At 34.4% G+C, this 17,754-nt stretch overlaps 1 protein-coding gene across 10 annotated transcripts in view; it reads right to left on the bottom strand.

Moving 5' to 3' along the window:
- BLOC1S5 (biogenesis of lysosomal organelles complex 1 subunit 5) overlaps positions 1 to 17,754 on the bottom strand; it is a 137,583-nt gene that overhangs the window by 83,311 nt on the left and 36,518 nt on the right. The window contains exons 5-6 of one of the 10 annotated variants that reach the window (XR_013373746.1): positions 13,209 to 13,364; positions 12,665 to 12,799 (exon numbers count right to left, since the gene is read on the bottom strand). The exons of 5 other annotated variants lie outside the window; for them this stretch is intronic. Coding sequence is in view for 4 of the 5 variants with exons in the window: in XM_077886110.1 (XP_077742236.1) it covers positions 12,620 to 12,799 (180 nt within the window). In the remaining variant the exon portion in view is untranslated. Of the gene's footprint in view, positions 1 to 11,261; positions 12,800 to 13,208; positions 13,365 to 17,754 lie in introns of those variants that run through there. 4 more of the 10 variants (XM_077886110.1, XM_077886116.1, XM_077886111.1 and 1 more) reach the window with 4 other exon arrangements.

Genomic DNA, 17,754 nt, shown 5'->3' with positions numbered 1-17,754 from the left:
GTTTGGGCAAGAAGGAAAGGAAGAAACTAAAGTAGTGCAATTGGGAGCAACTCCCTTGCTCTCTGCAGCCACTTGTTTCTCAAGCTCCAGTGTAAGCCTGTAGGCAGCAACCTCACAGCTGGCTCAGCCACGTCACAGAACATCCTACACTTAGAGAACTTCAGACAAAAATGTATGAAGCTCATCGAATCTGCAAATGAAGATACCTTTATTTTATCCAGTGGAGGGTTTTAAAAAGTATCATTGTCACCCGGGTACATTTACAAAAGTGTGTGAGTGTGCATGGTGGTGGTAGGGAAAGGTGCTTCTCTTCTGTCATCTGCTGCTGCTTCTCAACAAATTCTATTAAGAATTCCAAAATCTCTTCAACACCAGATAAGAGAGAAACTGTGATTTCATTTGGAAATGAGATGCAGAACATTCTGTTTCAAGACAGTGAGTAGAACAATAGAGAGGCAAGCAGAATGGTGGGAGGCCAGGACGGAGGATACAGAAGGGTTTGGCCTATACTGTATTAGTCCCTCTTCAGGAACTGAGGAATTCCTGCTTCCTCTGACCCTATCAGGCAACATATTTTCATTGCAGGTCTCTCAAGTTGAAACTCTGGACTTCTTAAAAAAAAAAAAATTAAACATAGTGGCTTAGAGCATTACATATTACTGGCACTATTATTGGTACCATGATATTTGAGACATACTAGTTTTTGTGGGCTAGCTAAGAGCCTAATCACTATGTACATCATTGTTTCCATCTAGAGATCCATTTCAAGTTCCAAACAAATGACTTAAATTTTTAGAAAAAAAAAATATATATATAGGTTAATTGGGAGTAATTATGTGTGTGTGTTTCACAAAAAGGTAAGATTTCATGTTTCTATTTTTGCAGTAGATAGTTCATTTTAAAAGCTTTCCTAAGAAAAATAGCAAATATTATAAATTAGATGGTGATAGACCAGAAGCCTGATGGTGTAGACTAAAAATAATGGAACACGTTAATCAAGTCTACGTATTTCTTCGTATTCAATCCTGGTAAAACACTAGTGTAAACGGTGAGGATAATTCAAATATTCCTTAACCAAACCCATGACTAGCTCTGAAGTAGGGAGTTTCCCTTGTTTACTACATAGCTAGCACATGTTTTCGGCATGGGATATAAAATAGCGTAAAACACATTCTTTGTCCTTGAACAATTTAGTCTTCTGGGAAAGGAAACAGGAAATCCTTAATGAGGGGTTAGCTGCTTAATAAAACCCCATCGTACTTTCTCACTAATTATATAAAAGCAAAATACCTAAAAGGTGAAGAGAAGACCCTTTGGTACCATTTTACTTTGCTAACTTATAGTGATGGTATTCTCAAAAGCAAAAATTTGGTCACTTGGGTACCAATTAAGAATGTATATGAAAAGGAAATATCTAAATCTGAAGCTGTGCTAGTGATTGGCATACGTAATACAAACAGCACACAAATGTATCTATATATGGATGTTAAGAACTCCCACTACCTTAAATTCCAAACCCAGATCTTCATCTCTAGCCCTGCCCTGTCTAGACTAGGAATTGCTGTTTTCAGCTACATTCTCAAAATCCACGAGCAGGTTAGTAATTTCCTCTATCAATCAGGCATACATCTGAGTCCACAGAATAAGCTTCCTGTAACTTTCACAGTGCCACTTATTCTAACAGTCTCATTGCCTACAGGATAAACACAAATTACTCAGGTTCGAAATGACGTGAAAATTTTCTAAGTGATGTGTTTTAAGTCCCTGTATAAATGTAGTGATGGAAGCATGGCTGAAACGTAAGTCTTCTGGCTCTCAAACCAGTGAGCTTTCCAATTCCTAGTCTTCCCTATCACCGTCTTCCACATTGAAGAGTCTGCAAGTTACCCATCGAATTTGCCAGGAGCATTCCTGTGTTTTCAGTAAACAAGGGTGGAAACCAAGCTTTACTCACTTCTTTGGCCTTAGTATGTATTGAGGAATAGAGTGGCTGGAACATGGGTCCTCCATAAATGCATACTGAACTAAACTGAACTGGAAATATTTTGCCATCCTTTTCATTCTCTAAATCCTAATGAATTCAAGTTCTACCTGTATTAATAATAGAACGATTCTCTGATTACAATTCACAGAGATAGTCCCTACCTGGAATTTGCTTAAACTACTTGCTTGTATACAATGGGGTGTGTGTCTGTGTATACATACATACATATATACACATATATATGCCAAAAATGGTCTTTGACATACTAGTATGGTCCTTGATTCATATTATTGTTTTGATCTATTTTATTATTATATATGCACAACTTGATCATAAATTCCTTTAAGATTGAGGACTATGTTGACTATATTTCTCTTGGAATAAAATCCAGACACTACACAATGCTCAGTGAACAGATGTTCATTAAATTTTACCTTGGCTTCCATATCAGGTAGGGGAAAATTGCCCTCACAACCAGCTCTTCAATTCCTATTATTTTCCATTGATTACATATTTTTGTCTCTAAACATTCATTTAGAAATTACTCTACCTTACTTTGGAGGAAAAGACCAATGGCTTTTCAAAATTCATCTGAAAACATTCCTGGGAATGCTGTTTCTTGATTTGGTTTTGGTTACACAGCTGAAACCCAATCATCTGTGTACTAGTCTATACTTCAGTATAAAGTCCAAAACATCACCTGGGGTCTTTCACTATACGCTGTTACCACTAATAAAACCCTCACATCAATAATATAATGAAAGAAATCTAGGTTTGTAACACGAATAAAGAAAGAATATAATTCTCAAAAGTATTCTCAAAAGTAATCCTAACTCTCCTGAAATCCAGCACATACTTTCCTGCATTTTGGTATTTTTGTCCAGTGATGTAACTTAAATTATCTCTTACACATCTTTGTTCATAGATGGTATATAGAACTGCTTAGATGAAGGAGGAAAAAAAAAATCTGTTATCACAGTGACACCTGCTGGCTTTAGTTATAAATTTTAGATTCCAAGTGAAGGGCAGATCCCATTTAGCATCAAAATTGTGCTTAGTAAAGTTAAACATTAATGTTTTCCATCTTAATAAATTGATGTATAATTAATTTTAAAATTAATATTTAATATGCAATTGAGCACATTTTTAAAATTTTGTGACAGTGATCTTACTGTAACTATATAAACCATTTTTTTTTTCCTAAAGATTTTATTTATTCATGAGAGACACAGAGAGAGAGGCAGAGACATAGGCAGAGGGCGGGGAGCCCGATGCGGGACTCAATCCCAGGACCCCAGGATCACTCCCTGCCTGAGCCAAAGGCAGACGCTCAACCACTGAGCCACCCAGGCACCCCCATAAACTATTTTCTTAAAAAAGATACATTTTCAAAAAAGCTGTGTAAGCCTTTCAGAGTACATGACTTTTTTTTTTTTAAGTAATTTGCCTTGTGGCTTCCTTTTCAAATTCTCTACAAATATATTTTAAGGGAATGCATTATATTAAACCTTTACAAGATACTTTGTAGAATTGTAATTTTTGCAATGTAAGCAATTTCATAAAAGTTGAGAATTACATCTATGTAATAGAGAAACTTTTAAATACAATCTAGCTAACCTCATATATGGACTTTTTCCTCTCAGCTTTATTGAGATGTAACTGACATGGAACATTAGTTTCAGGTGTACAATGTGATTTGATATATGTATATACTGGCAAATGTTCACCACAATAATATCCACCACTTCACAGTTATAAAATTTTCTTGTGATGAGAACTTTTAAGAACTATTCTCTTAGCGACTTTCAAATACACAATATAGTCCTGTTTACTGCAGTCACCATGCTGTACATCTCATGACTTAATTTTATAATGAAAATTTGTATCTTTCGATCTTCTTTGTCCATTTCATTCACTCCCCACCCCCACCTCTGGCAACCACCAATCTGTTCAGTTTGTTGTGATCTTTTTTTTAGATTCTACATATAGGTAGAAAATGCTCTTCAGGCCCATCCATGTTTTCACAAATGACAAAATAACCCTTCTTCTCTGTGGCTGCTTACCATCCCATTGTGTGTATATGATCACATTTTATCTATTCAACCACTGAGGATTTAGGTTGTTTCCACATCTCGGTTACTGTAAGTACTGCAATGAACATAGGGTGCAGTTATCTCTTCCAGATAGTGTTAAGATTTCCTGTAAATACATACCCAGATGTGGAAATGCTGGATCCTATGGTAGTTCTAATCTTTTGAGGAACCTCTATACTATTTTTCATAGTAGCTGCACCAACTTACATTCCTACCAACAGTGCACAAGGTTCCCTTTTCTTCACATCTTTGCCAATACTTTTTGATAGTAGCCACTCTAACAGGTGTGAGGTCATGTCCCACCGTGCTTTTGATTTGCATTTCTCTAATAATTAGTGATGTTGAACACATCACGCACCTGTGGGCCATTTGTATGACTTTTTTGGAAAGTTGTCTACTCAGGTCCTCTTTTTTTTTTTTTTTGAATTTTTGCTTTTATGCTATTGAGTTGTAGTTCTTTATATATTTTGATTATTAACCTCTTATCGGATAGGATTTGAAAATATTTTCTCCCATTCCATAACTTTCATTTTATTAATGTACAGAAACTTTTTAAAGTAGTCTCACTTTTTGCTTTCGGTATCAAATCCAAATCATCATCAAGTGTCAAAGAGCTTACTGCTATACCATCTTCTAGGGGCTTTATGGTTACAGGATATACATTCAAGTCTTTAATCCATTTTAATTTTTGTGTATGGTATAAAGTAGTGATCTAGTTTTTTTTTTTTTTTTTTTTTTTTTTTTTTTTGCGCGTGGCAGTCCACTTTTCCCAACATTATTTATTGAAGAAAACTATCCTTTCCCCATTGTATATTCTTGAGTCTTTCGTCATAAATTAAATGACCATATACATATGAGTTTATGTCTGGGCGCTCTATTCTGTTCCAATGATTTATCTGTTTTTAGGCCAATACCATATTGTTTTATTACAGCTTTGTAACATACTTTGAAACAAGGATGTATGATGCTTCCAGCCTTGATCTTCTTTCCCAAGATAGCTTTAGCTATTCAGTCTTTTGTGGTCCCATACTAATTTTAGGGTTGTTCTGTTACTGTGAAAAAAGTGCCATGGGAATTTTGTTAGGGCCTACATTGAATCTGCAGTGACTGCACTGAATTTGGGTAGCACAGACATTTTATAAATTGTTCAAGTCTTCTAATTCTTCAGCATGAATTACCTTTCCAATTATTTATGTCTTCTTCAAGTTCTTTCATCAATGTCTGGTAGTTTTTAGTTTATCAATCTTTTACATCTGGTTAAATTTATTCCTAGGTATTTTATCTTTTTGATGCAATGTAAATGGCGTTGTTTTCTTAATTTCACTTTCTGATTTCTCTTACTTTTTTGTTGTTAGTGTACAGAAACAACTGATTTTCATGTGTTTATTTTGTATCCTATAACTTTACTGGATTCGTTGATTAGTTCTAACAGTATTTTGCTGAAATTGCCAGGAGTTTTCTATATATATAATACCACGAAAGAAGTAAAACTGTATTTGCAGATGACACTGACTTCCTTTATAGTCAAATTTTTCAACCATACACGGTGATTATTTGCCATGAAAGCTAAACTTATCCATGCCCACCTGGCCTCAATTACACTTTTCTTTTCTTTAAGGGAGGAAAACAATTACTCTATAGGAATAATGGGAATCACATATCTGTATTCACTTTCATTTTTATAAAGTATAGTATTGACCACGTTGGCTATGGAGTGGCCAGGAAGGCTAACTGCATCGCAAAGGGCTGGCTCTTGTATTCCCTTTCTTCTTTAAGAAAAGGCTAGACCATTTGGACCTGGTGTGTTTGTTGACTGTTCTCAGTGACCTCAAGTCACACAGTGGTCTGTTCCCTACTGGCACTTATCTGCCTTTTAACCTTGGCCACACTAATATAATTTTTATCCTGTGGCACAGTCAGAAACAGTAAATACCTTTAGTAATTCAGAAGATTTTAGAAAACTGAAATTTTACATATTGACCATTAATCTTTGTAGTACATGAAGCATTTAAAAAACAACAACTATGTAATGGTAAAGAAAAATTAGGGGACACATCTATACTGTGGATTTTCATGATATCATTTATGGAATTAAAAAACATAAAAGTATTACTTATCTATCTAATGCTGCTGGCTCAATGTTAGGTGAGCAAAACAATATATTCCCTGTTATTTCTACTATTTTACTTTTCCTCCAAAAGAACAAAGTGTGTAAGTTTTGGTTACAAGGATGAAATAAGATTAAATAACTTAAATGTGCAATGTAAACTGTAAGCTATATGCTGGGTTATACAAATGTGAATTGACTACTTACCTTAAATTGATTTTGATTATTTCTGCAGAGATCATTTGAATCTTGAATTTTTGTGAGGATCAGATGTTGTGTTCTTATTAATTTGCTACTCTGTGCAATGCATTGTATGTGAAAATGTCAGTTTCTCCTCTTTTTATAAATATGAAAATATCAAAGGGAAATACTGTTTTGTTAATTTTGCCAGATCAGTCATAAGAAAGCACTGTTTTTAGCAATTAAAGTTTAAACATGAAAAGGAAGAGCATGAAGTAAATGATATGACTGCTTTTGACTCTCCATTCTATGACCTTGAATTGCACCTAAATCAATAAAATATTAATATCCATATTTATTGGAGTTGAAAATTAATTAAATGATCATAAAACTTTTCTGAGGAAATAAGAACAAACTATTAGAAAATATATTTTCTATAATGGTAACTTCAACGGAATGAATGTTTAAAATATTTTTTCTGGTATTTTTCATCCTGAGATACAGACTTACAGCATCAAATGGCAACATAAGAGCCTTAGGGTACAGTTTCGGGAAAGGCAGTCATTATGCTAAATTCCAAAGCAATAAAACCCTCTATTTTTAATTTGCAATGGCAACCAGAACCTAATACATCAAAATACACATACATTAAGAAACAGTTCAGAAAGTGAATGGAAGTGTTCAGATGGAAACCTTATGAGAATTTATGATGTATTTTGGAGGCATTTGTGACTCCTCAGGTTTTCGTGGCACGTCAGGTTTAATACCACAGATCTAGTACACCTATATCTACGTATCGATAATATCTATTTACATATTCACAAACCACAGTAATGTCCGAAACAGAAAAGAATCCAAGTGAAGTATTCAGATAAAAGTGACGTAGGTTCAGAACAAGACTACTATGCTCTTATCTTCAGTAGTTTGCAAATAGTAAAAGGAAAGAATCCAACAGAAGTAACAGGAATAATTAGTTCACAGAAAATAAATAATGAAATGGACAATATTTGGCACAATAATGAAAAGGAAAAGTATCACTTTTCAATTCCAGAATATGGACATTTCTTTTGGAGGTAGATTTTAATAAAATCAACACATACTTGTCTAACATTTCTGTACAGAGAAATCTCACTAGCTACTGAGTATCAAAAACACTGGAGAAAACATTTATTCCTGGTTGAGTAATGGTAAACAACTGAAGGTGGACAGAAAAAAGTGAAAATCCACAGCATAATTTAGATTGGGAATTGGTAACTATCCTAGAAGGGCCCCAGTTTTAAGGAGCCATGCTTGCATAGAGGACAGGAATTACAGTTTGGTACTGTATTCTTCCCTTCTGATTGCCATAACAAAATACTACAGATGGGGTAGCTTAAACAAAAGAAACCGGTTTTCTCACAGTTCTGGAGGCAGAGTCCACAATCGTAATTCCAGAAAATCTGATTTCTGGTGAGGCTTGCAGATGGCCAATTTTTGCTGTATCTTCTTATGAACCTTTTCTCTGTGTGCAAGTGGAGAGAGTGCTCTGTTGTCTCTTCCTCTTTTTTTTTAATAAGAGCACTGTGTTATAGGACTAGGGCCCCATCCTTGTGACTTCATTTAACCTTAGTTACCTCCTTAAAGGTGCTATCTCCAAATACAATCACATTGGGGGTTAGGGCTTCAACATAATGATTTGTGGGGGCACAATTAGTTCATAACAGGGACAGACCTAAATGAGCAGCAGGACTGGTGAACTCCCCAAAAGGTAGTACTCTCAATGAGTAAACCAGAAAGTACCCAAATGTCCCCTTCCTTACTCTAAGTAGATCTGTGAAGGGGAGAATGCCAATACATATGTTTGAGGATGAAGTTCACACTACTTGTGAGTAAATGTATGTGTATGCACTGAAGGGCAGTGGAAAATGAAGTGATCCAGGGATTGTCATGCCACAAGAAACTGGTAGTTCAAGAAAAAGAAAAACTATCTTCTCTATAAGAACATATTTTAAACAAAAATCTCCCAATATAAAGCTTAGAGGGATACCAACTCACAACCACTGATCTTATTAGAAAACAAATCACCATAGACTTGTTTCAAATAAAACAACGCACAACAAATTGTAGATTTACAGCCACAAAAAGAGAAAAATGTGAAATTATCATATATAGAACATAAGTACATTTAATATATTTTAAGAAAAGAAAACAAGGAAATAATGGAACTATCCCAAATGATCAGGAATGTTTGAGAAAGAAAAATACAACACTTTTGGAAATTAAAAGAAAAAAAAAAACACCTGTAATTAAAAACTCAACAGGTTATAAATAGGTTAGAGATGGTGAGAACACAAGAATTAGGGAAATGGAAAACAGATTTTAAGAAATTATTCAGAATTCAACACACTAAAGAAAGAGACTGAAAATATGGAACGATATAAAAGAGATACAGAGAACAGGGTGTGATGACTTCCTAAAGGAGAGAACAGATAGAATGAGTGATACACAATATTTAAAAGAGATAATGGTTCAAAGTTTCCAGAATTTATGAAAACCACTAATTTTCGGGTTTAGGAAGCTCAAAAAATGTGGACAGGATAATAAAAAGAAATTTCAAAACACTTAAAAACACTAGAATTAAAATAATTAAAAAATTCACAGCTAGACACATATTATTATATGGACTTTAATTATGAAACACCAAAGATACAGACTGTAAACCTGAGAGAGAAGACAGATTAGCTTCAAAGGAGTACTGATCAGACTTAAAACTGAGATTTCAGAAGCAACACTGAAACAAGAAGATAATTAAAGAATATCACTCAATACTGAGAGAAAATAACCATCAATCTAGAATTGTAGACCCAGCTAACTTTCAAGGATAATAAAATGATAAACCATGGGTAAATCTAAAAAATACCGATCATATAAAATAAAAGAGCTATTTTTAGAGTTAAACTGAGATAAATTAAAATTTTAGACACTAATTAATTGAGGAATCAAACTTTGCCCAAAAGTCTCCCATGTTTAGGAACACAGTAAAGTTACTAACTTTAGATTTTTTAAACTATGCATGTTAAATTTCTTGGTAAGCATTAAAGGTTAAAAACTGAGTTTTACCCTCTCAACTAGTCGAGGTAGAATAAATGGGAAAAGCAAATAAAAATTAATCTTCAAGAAAGCAAAAGAAAACAAAAACCAACACAATAGGCAGTGAGGAAACAGAAAAGGTAGAACAAAAAGCACAAAAGATGATACAAATGAGTCCTAATACATTAATAGTTTCAACAAATTTAAATGTATTAGATAGAAAAAAAAAATCCAGTTATAACTTTTTTTTTTTAAATTATTTATTTATGATAGTCACACACAGAGAGAGAGAGAGAGAGAGAGAGAGAGAGAGGCAGAGACATAGGCAGAGGGAGAAGCAGGCTCCATGCACCGGGAGCCCGATGTGGGATTCGATCCCGGGTCTCCAGGATCGCGCCCTAGGCCAAAGGCAGGGGCTAAACCACTGCACCACCCAGGGATCCCCAGTTATAACTTTTAACTTACAAATACTAACCTGCTGATGTGTGTAGCCTATAGAACTTAAAAGCAATAAAAAATGAAATAAAAACATTACTAGAAATAGAGGCTATGACTACAAGATTCAATTTTAAGCTTGAAAGATAAAAAAAATTCTAAAATTGTCACGTATCTAGTAACAAAGCTACAAAATATAGGAAAAAAATTGATAGAATTACAGGAAGAATTAGAAAATTCACTAGTATAGGAAATTTCAACACATCTCAGGGATTACACGGAAGGAAAACAACAGTAAAGTAAGGGATTATTTGAACTACAGAGTAAGTTTTGTCTAATGGATACCCAACAACTAGAAAACACCATTATGTTAGGGACTAATGAAACACAAAAATTAACAATACTTTACAGGTCATAAGATAACACATTTCAATGTATAGGTCTTATACCAACCTATTCTCTAACCACAATCCAACTGAAGCTTAAATCAACAAGAACAATTTAAAAATCTACAGGTTAAGAAGTGAAAAAAAAAAAAAAAAAACAAACCCACAAACATGTAAGTCAAAAAAAAAAAAAAGACAATACTCAGACCTTAAAAATAAATATTTCTATAGTACTTTAAAAGGCCAGAACATTACTTCACTTGCTCATTACAAAATAATCCTGTGAGCTACACAGAACCCATATTATCTCTGCTCAACAGCATAAACAGAAATGTTGTAAATTATGTAATTACTAAAGTTGATTTTTATATGTAAATAAAATATCAAAAATGATTTGGAAACTGTGAAATATAAGTGAAAATATTAAGGGGAAGGCAAATCAACTGTCCTATTTATACACTATGTTGATGAGCTAACAAGGTTACAAAGGAAGAATTTACTGTCTTAATGTTTATGGTTCAAAAAGCCTACCAATTTATTTTGGTTTAGGAAGTCCTTTAGATCCTCATATAAAACATACAACCTTGTATGGTATTTATTATTCATATGAGAGGAACATATACCATCAGAAACCTTCGCTGCACAAGTGGAGTAACCACAGTTAAGAGCACATTTGCTCTCACACACAGTCCTGACTTCTTGGTTATAACATCTGTTCAAATGGTGCGTTGGCAATTAATAGCATTCCAAACACTGCCTACAGTACAAAGAGAATTTTCATTTAAGGTTCCCCTCCCTTTTCATGTGTGGGCTATTTTTGGAAGTAAGGTCTTATTTTTTTCCATCCACTGAAAGAGAATTAAGAAAATTCCAACATGCCTTAGTGTCAGCAAGTGCTCTTTTTTTAGTCCAGGTACCAGAGAATGATTGATGAACCTGTCAAGCCTACAGTAGCGGACAGAGAAAGTTGGCAGAAGTTCAGTGTTATTGAAAGAAATCTCAAATACTTATTTCATCTCCTCTATTAACTTTAATCACATTTTCAACATGCAGCCAAGAATGAAGCTTTGACAGTAAGCCATAAATTTACACAAGTAAGCATTGTCACTTTTCTGCAGTAGCAACACTGAGATAACACAAGAGAGTTGGGTATTTTCTTGTGCCTTTCTTTACTGAAGAGCAGTAAAAAATATTTGAAAGATTTATCCATACCTCCAATTCATTTGCCATAAGTCTCAGAAATTATTGCATTTAATTTTGCTTGGTTTACGGCAAATAAAAAAATCAACTTAGTTCCTTAATTAGACTATTAAATGCAGATTTTTTAAAGATCACAGTGATGACAGAATTGGTACATGTTTCATCATAATACACCTGCTTATGAGAACAGACGTTAAACACTAAAAAAGGATTTACATTTAACATGGATCATTTGCCATGTGGGCAAACACTTCTGGTTTATTCAGAGCCAGAATCTTTATATGGTTCCAGAGGGACTCCTTGGCAGATTTTGCTGATTACTCATTAAACAGTTGAAACATGTATAGACATTATTTATCTTACAAAGCTTACCCACAGCAAAACAGACAAAAATGAGGTAAATACTATGGACAAGATTATGGTTCTTGGAAAGGCTGAACGTCAAGTATATTTTTGGTAAGCTTTTCCTTCTAAGTATATTTTAAAAGCTGAAAATATTAAGTGCTGGAAGGCCACAAAACTTAACAAGTGTGTTTTGTCATTCAGTGAAACACATGGTATTATGCTGTACTGCAAAATCTGTAACCTTTCCCAATGGGCAATTCAAAGACCAACGTGGCCATCTTTGCTTCAGTAGAGAAAAGGTTTTGACACTTGCCTCTCTTAAATGTGATCTCTGCTCCAAAGACAGTTGTTTTTGTCCACATTGCCCATGGAATAATACTGTATACATTCTTATAATATAGCCAAGGACGTTATGACAGGCAGCTATTACATCTGTCTTCTAAGCCACAATAACTAATATTCACCCTGTGTGAGAATGAATTAAATCATTTTTCTAATAAGTCTATACTTACAGTCCTCTGAGATAATCAATGGAAAAGACCCAATTCTGATTAACAAAAAGAAAAAAAAAATTATCTCATTTTTCCTCCTACTCCTCCCCATTCAAATAATCATATATAGGCACTTAAAACTGGGAAGATGTAGCACTCTTCTTCTATTAAACAGAGTCTAAAGACTAGTAGAACTTTTTTTCCGATATAAGAGTGCCACTGAATATATTGCTAAGCTTGAAGCAGAGGCTAAATGGTTTGGTGGCAACAGTTTTTTGCAGGGAACTCAATGTTCTCTTATTAATTTGTCACCGTTGTGGTTAAAGTTCTTAAAAGGTGGAAAATTTTGCTAGGTCCTTCTCCATCTCGGCATACTGTTCTTTAAGCCTCTCCATGGCTTTTCTGTGTTCTTCATCCACTTCAGCCTGTTTGCTGTGTTGTTCTTTCATGAAATCTTCCCACTGGATTATATGCTGTTTTTCGCTAGCTATTAAATGGTCATTAAGAATCTGAGAAAAGAAATTTGAAAATCATATAACATTTTCCAGACAATTTTTCTTCTATGCAGAAGAGACAAACATAATTTTACCTCTTGATATTTGGTTACTACAGCAATCAATTTGAAAGTCACAATGCTAAAATTGCATTACAGTTTTAATGTCCAACAAGAACATGACTAATAAATTAGAAACATCTAAGGCTTCTCTTACTATGACTGAACATGGATGGGTAATCATATTTTTGAAATTTCAATAATGTCAAATATCTTTAAATGATAAAATCAAACACAATCCAGGTAAATTTTCATGCCTTTATTTCTCCTCAAATTCCATGTAACTGTATGTAATTTTAAAATCAAGCTTAAAGAATATATACTAAAAAAATCCTTATTATGAGAAAGTAAAGTACGTGTCTTACATAAAATATTTTTTAGATGCACTAAAAATGCATAGATTATTAATCGTTGGACGAGAGCTCAAGACATCCCCTTCTGGCTCAGCTCCGTTCCTTAAAGCAAATGAACACCAAAAGCATCTGTGCAACTATCTTCAGCTCTTCTTGAGATGTTTCTTACTATTTCAATATGAAGAAGAAAAAATTTTCTTTTGAGTACCACAACAATAAAGATAAAATAATGTATAAGTGAAAAAGACATAAGCTTAGTACAATTTCAAGAATTATCTTCAATTATTATACAACAAAGAGGAGCTAAACAGGAAGAGTATGAAAAATGACTTTATATCCCTGCCTTTAAATGTCCCACATACATGTCTTTAGAAGTTTTGATACAGACTAAATCCTATTAAACAAAAAAAAAAACTTGTGACAGATACATACCATAAAAAGTTATAAAGCACCCGAAGTCATGATAAATTCTAGAAATGCTCATGAAAAGAGGACACCTACTATACTCAGATACTGGTGCCCAGATGCTTGGTCATACCAAAAAGATAGCTAGGAAAAAAATGGAAACTGCTTTCCTGCTGTCATAATGTCCTTGCTGCTCCATTTTCTCTTTCATCTGACATGATAAGCATGATGAAAAGTGGATGGATAATCCATCGTTCTCCAAGTATCTATGAAATGCACATTTTGCTAGCTGTTCTGCGTATCTCATCTACTCCTAAAAACTGCTCTTATAAAATTACATTATTTTCATTTTACAGATAAAGAAATTAAGGTGAAAAGGACACTAAATGCATGTCTCCATGGTCTCAGCTATTACGTTTTTGATTCAAACTTAGGTCTCCATGACACCCGATCTATGCCTTTTCTATCCAAAGTGCAAACTGGATCTTTCCAGAGGAAGGTTTACACAGGTAGCCAGAAGTCTCTTTCACAAGACAAAAACAACTATTGTGAGAGCTCTTTCCGCCAATCTGATCAGCTGTTCCTCTGCACAGAGGCTTTCCAAGTGAAAAGAGGTTGAAGTGAGTCTGAAGTTTGTGTTAAAGTCAAACATTCCCTTACAATATGGGCCTCAGACCCCTGGGATCCGCATAGGCTCTACAGTGAGGGGGAGAGGGTTAGGGAGGGGTTTGCTGATGCAATACATTTGGGAAATAGGTTAAACAAAACTCAAAACTTTACTTTTTAACTTTACAGCTTCATGGACTGTAATTCTCCAAAAGATGAATAAAACATGAAGAGTTTGTTAAACTCTTTTCATGGAACTTTGGCAAAAACTATTATATTCTAAGAGAAAAGCCACAGTCAGACTAAAGAGAGAAGAAGATGAAAATAAACTTCCTCAAAATAGGATCCTGTTTTAGCTGTAAATTATTTTTTAATAAGTACAGAAAAATTATGCACACTCAGATGCTATTTAATAGATTTTTCTTTTCTTTTTATTCTTTTAAGATATGCACCACAATTGGCTCAGCCGACCCTGTGATTTGGACCACAAGGCAACAACCCTGATTCCACTTCCCACTAGAGAGCACTTTTTCCAGCGCAACTCAATGGAAAAATGAAGATTTGGGAGGCATATAAACGTCACTTCAAATTCTGGTTCATTTGCTACCAGCTGCATGACCCTGAGCAAGTTAAAGTTTCTTTAACTTTAAAATGAGGAAAATAATACTTTACACTCAATAAATAAATATTTATGAAGACCAGGGGTAATACATGTCAAGTTCCTAGCTCAGTGCCTGTGGAACTTAATGAAAATTAATTATCATTATTATACAAATTATAAGCAAAACATCTAAAAGGAAGATCAAACACTTTTTATCCTCTCCATTTTTTTGTCATTTAATTTTAATAAATTTTTTAAAAGATTTTATTTTTCGAGAGAGAGAGAGAGAGAGAGAGAGAGAGAACGCATGCACAGATGGGGAGGCAGAGGGAGAAGCAGAAGCAGGCTCCTCAAAGAGCAATGAGCCCGATGTGGGGCTCCATCTCAGAACCCTGAGATCATGACCTGAGCCAAAGGCAGACACTTAATTTGAGACTGTGCCACCTAGGTGCTCCTAATTTTGTAATTTAATTTAAGCAATAGATTCTTCTAATAATTTGAATACAGGCAACTCAAATAAAAGTGAGTTTCCCCTTCTCACTCCTAAATTCAATTCAATCTTCCTTGATGATTCTACTACTTACCATCTGGCTCTAAAAAAAGACTTTAGGATGTCACTAAATATCATTATGTTTATTTTGTAGTTCTAAGCTTTTGCATATATGATAGATCAGTTCTTGGCCTCACAGTTCAGATGAAAAGAAGCTGAATGCTGACTACTCTCTAACTCAGTTGAAAATCTAGTTTTGCTTTCTTTTTTTTTTTTTTAAGATTATTTATTTATTCATGAGAGGAGAGAGAGAGAGAAACAGAAAGAGACAGAGAGAGAGAGAAAGAGGCAGAGACACAGGCAGAGGCAGGCTCCATGCAGGGAGCCCGACATGGGACTCGATCCTGGGTCTCAAGGATCAGGCCCTGGGCTGAAGGCGGTGCTAAACCACTAAGCCACCCGGGCGGCTGCCCCTAGTTTTGCTTTCTGATCAAGTTCTTGAAGTCACTTTTATTTTATCTTAGCCTCTCAGTTTTAAGAACAGTAAGTGCTACATAATCTTGCATTCCTCTTAACAAACAGTAAAGAAAAAAGGGCAGTTTATACATTCATGTATACTGACAATACCACAATCTTTACATAAATAAAATCTGACTACCTGGAAATAACATCTACCTGAAACTTAGTTGAGAACTATATGGTAAGACTTTTAAACTATCAAAAGAAAAAAAAAAGATACCAACAAGTCCAATTACAAATACTGTAGTATTCATGAAAAGCTCTTCTGATCCTGAATCGACTTACTTTACTTTACACACAGTTCTAACCATGTTAATTAACTGGTTTCCAAAAGTATACTATATTATTAAAAGTCACAAATTAGAAAAAAAATGCTGATAAATGAGATAGGAAGAAATTATAGTCAGCCTTATGGGGAAGGAGAACACAGATACAAAAACTTAAAAAAAAAAAAAAAAACTTAAAACACATAGTATTTGAGGGCATTTGGTACAGAGAAACACTCTCATTCTCTTTAATTCCTTGAGGACCACCCCCCATATTCACCATAATGTAAAACTGCCTATTCTCAACAATTCTTAATTCATAAAGAAATTTAGCCTATAATATTTAATGCATTTTTTGTGAAAACTAGAAAAGTATGAAATATATTTTTAAAGATTTCTACCCAAAATAAAGTTATAAAAGTGGTGTGCCTGAAGAAGATAAAACCTCAGTTTTGTGATAAACTTGGCTAGATGGAATGATTCATTTTTCTAACATTCTTAGACACACAAGGTTTTAATGTATGTAACAGCAGAAAAATCCCCAATTATCTGTATATTACATATCACCTAGACAAAAAATTAAGAGAGTATTCTAAGCCGACAGGAGTGAAGGTTATCCTAGGGTACAGCTACTCAAAATGCAGGGAAATGCAGTCTGGCTCAGCTGTAACTTCCTGGAATAGAATGACAAGGAGCTGAGCAGCTGCTTAATCGAAAGCAGCACATATGCCGCCTCCTAACCGTCTGCCACAATACTTCAACTCCACTGAAGCCCTTCTCAAGTCGGTGTGCACCCCAGTTCACACATGAGGAAGTCACTAAATCCAAGGATTTAGCCTGATGTACCAATGAATTTGTTCATACCTACAAAGAACTCTCAGAAATAAGGAAAAATCTTTTGTAAATACTAAGGGAGCTGTAGACCATTATCACCTGTGCACATCACTTCCAGCAACAGCAATTCTGCATTTATGTTTAAGAAATGGGGTCTTACATGAGATTTAGTCTGGAATAGGTGTCCCTCATTTGAAAAACAATGATCCCATCTAATTACAGTTATATTCAAATAGCTTCATACAAGTCTGATAGGATGTCATAGCTCCCCTACAGACATACCAAATCCTTTCTCTAGTATCCTTTTTCCTGGTATTATTAATAGTTCATGAGTACTAAAGATGATTTCCTGATGTTTGTACAAACATATTTCTTTAACAACAACAAAATGAAGTCACATTAAAAAAAAAAAAAATGAAGTCACATTACACAGGATGGTCTGCAGCTTTCCCTCTTCAGTAATGATACAATATGTACCAGGGGCACAGCAGCAGCAGGAGGGTGGGAGAGCTCTGCCCTGGGTGCAAGCAATAAGAGGGTGTATTGTCTGTATAGAATTTAAATCAATGACACAAACAAATGAAAGACTGTTTTTTATCATCACCAGGCACTGACAATACTGAAAAATGTAGGTGATAAAATACTCCTAAACCAAAAATCTTTCCTTAGTCTAAAGCTCTAAACAATTGGTTACTGTTGAATTTTAATGTTTCTAATTAACACATTTTTATGGTTTATCCTTTAATAAATTTTGTATTTTACACTGAGTTAATTTAGAGGACTTCCAGTTACATAGCCAGTCCTGCACCAAGATGAAGTCGGCTATACATGTTTATT

Source organism: Canis aureus, chromosome 37 (genome assembly GCF_053574225.1).
Source record: "Canis aureus isolate CA01 chromosome 37, VMU_Caureus_v.1.0, whole genome shotgun sequence".
NCBI classification, from domain to species: Eukaryota; Metazoa; Chordata; class Mammalia; order Carnivora; family Canidae; genus Canis; species Canis aureus.
This window is presented reverse-complemented; position numbering and strand designations above follow the sequence as displayed.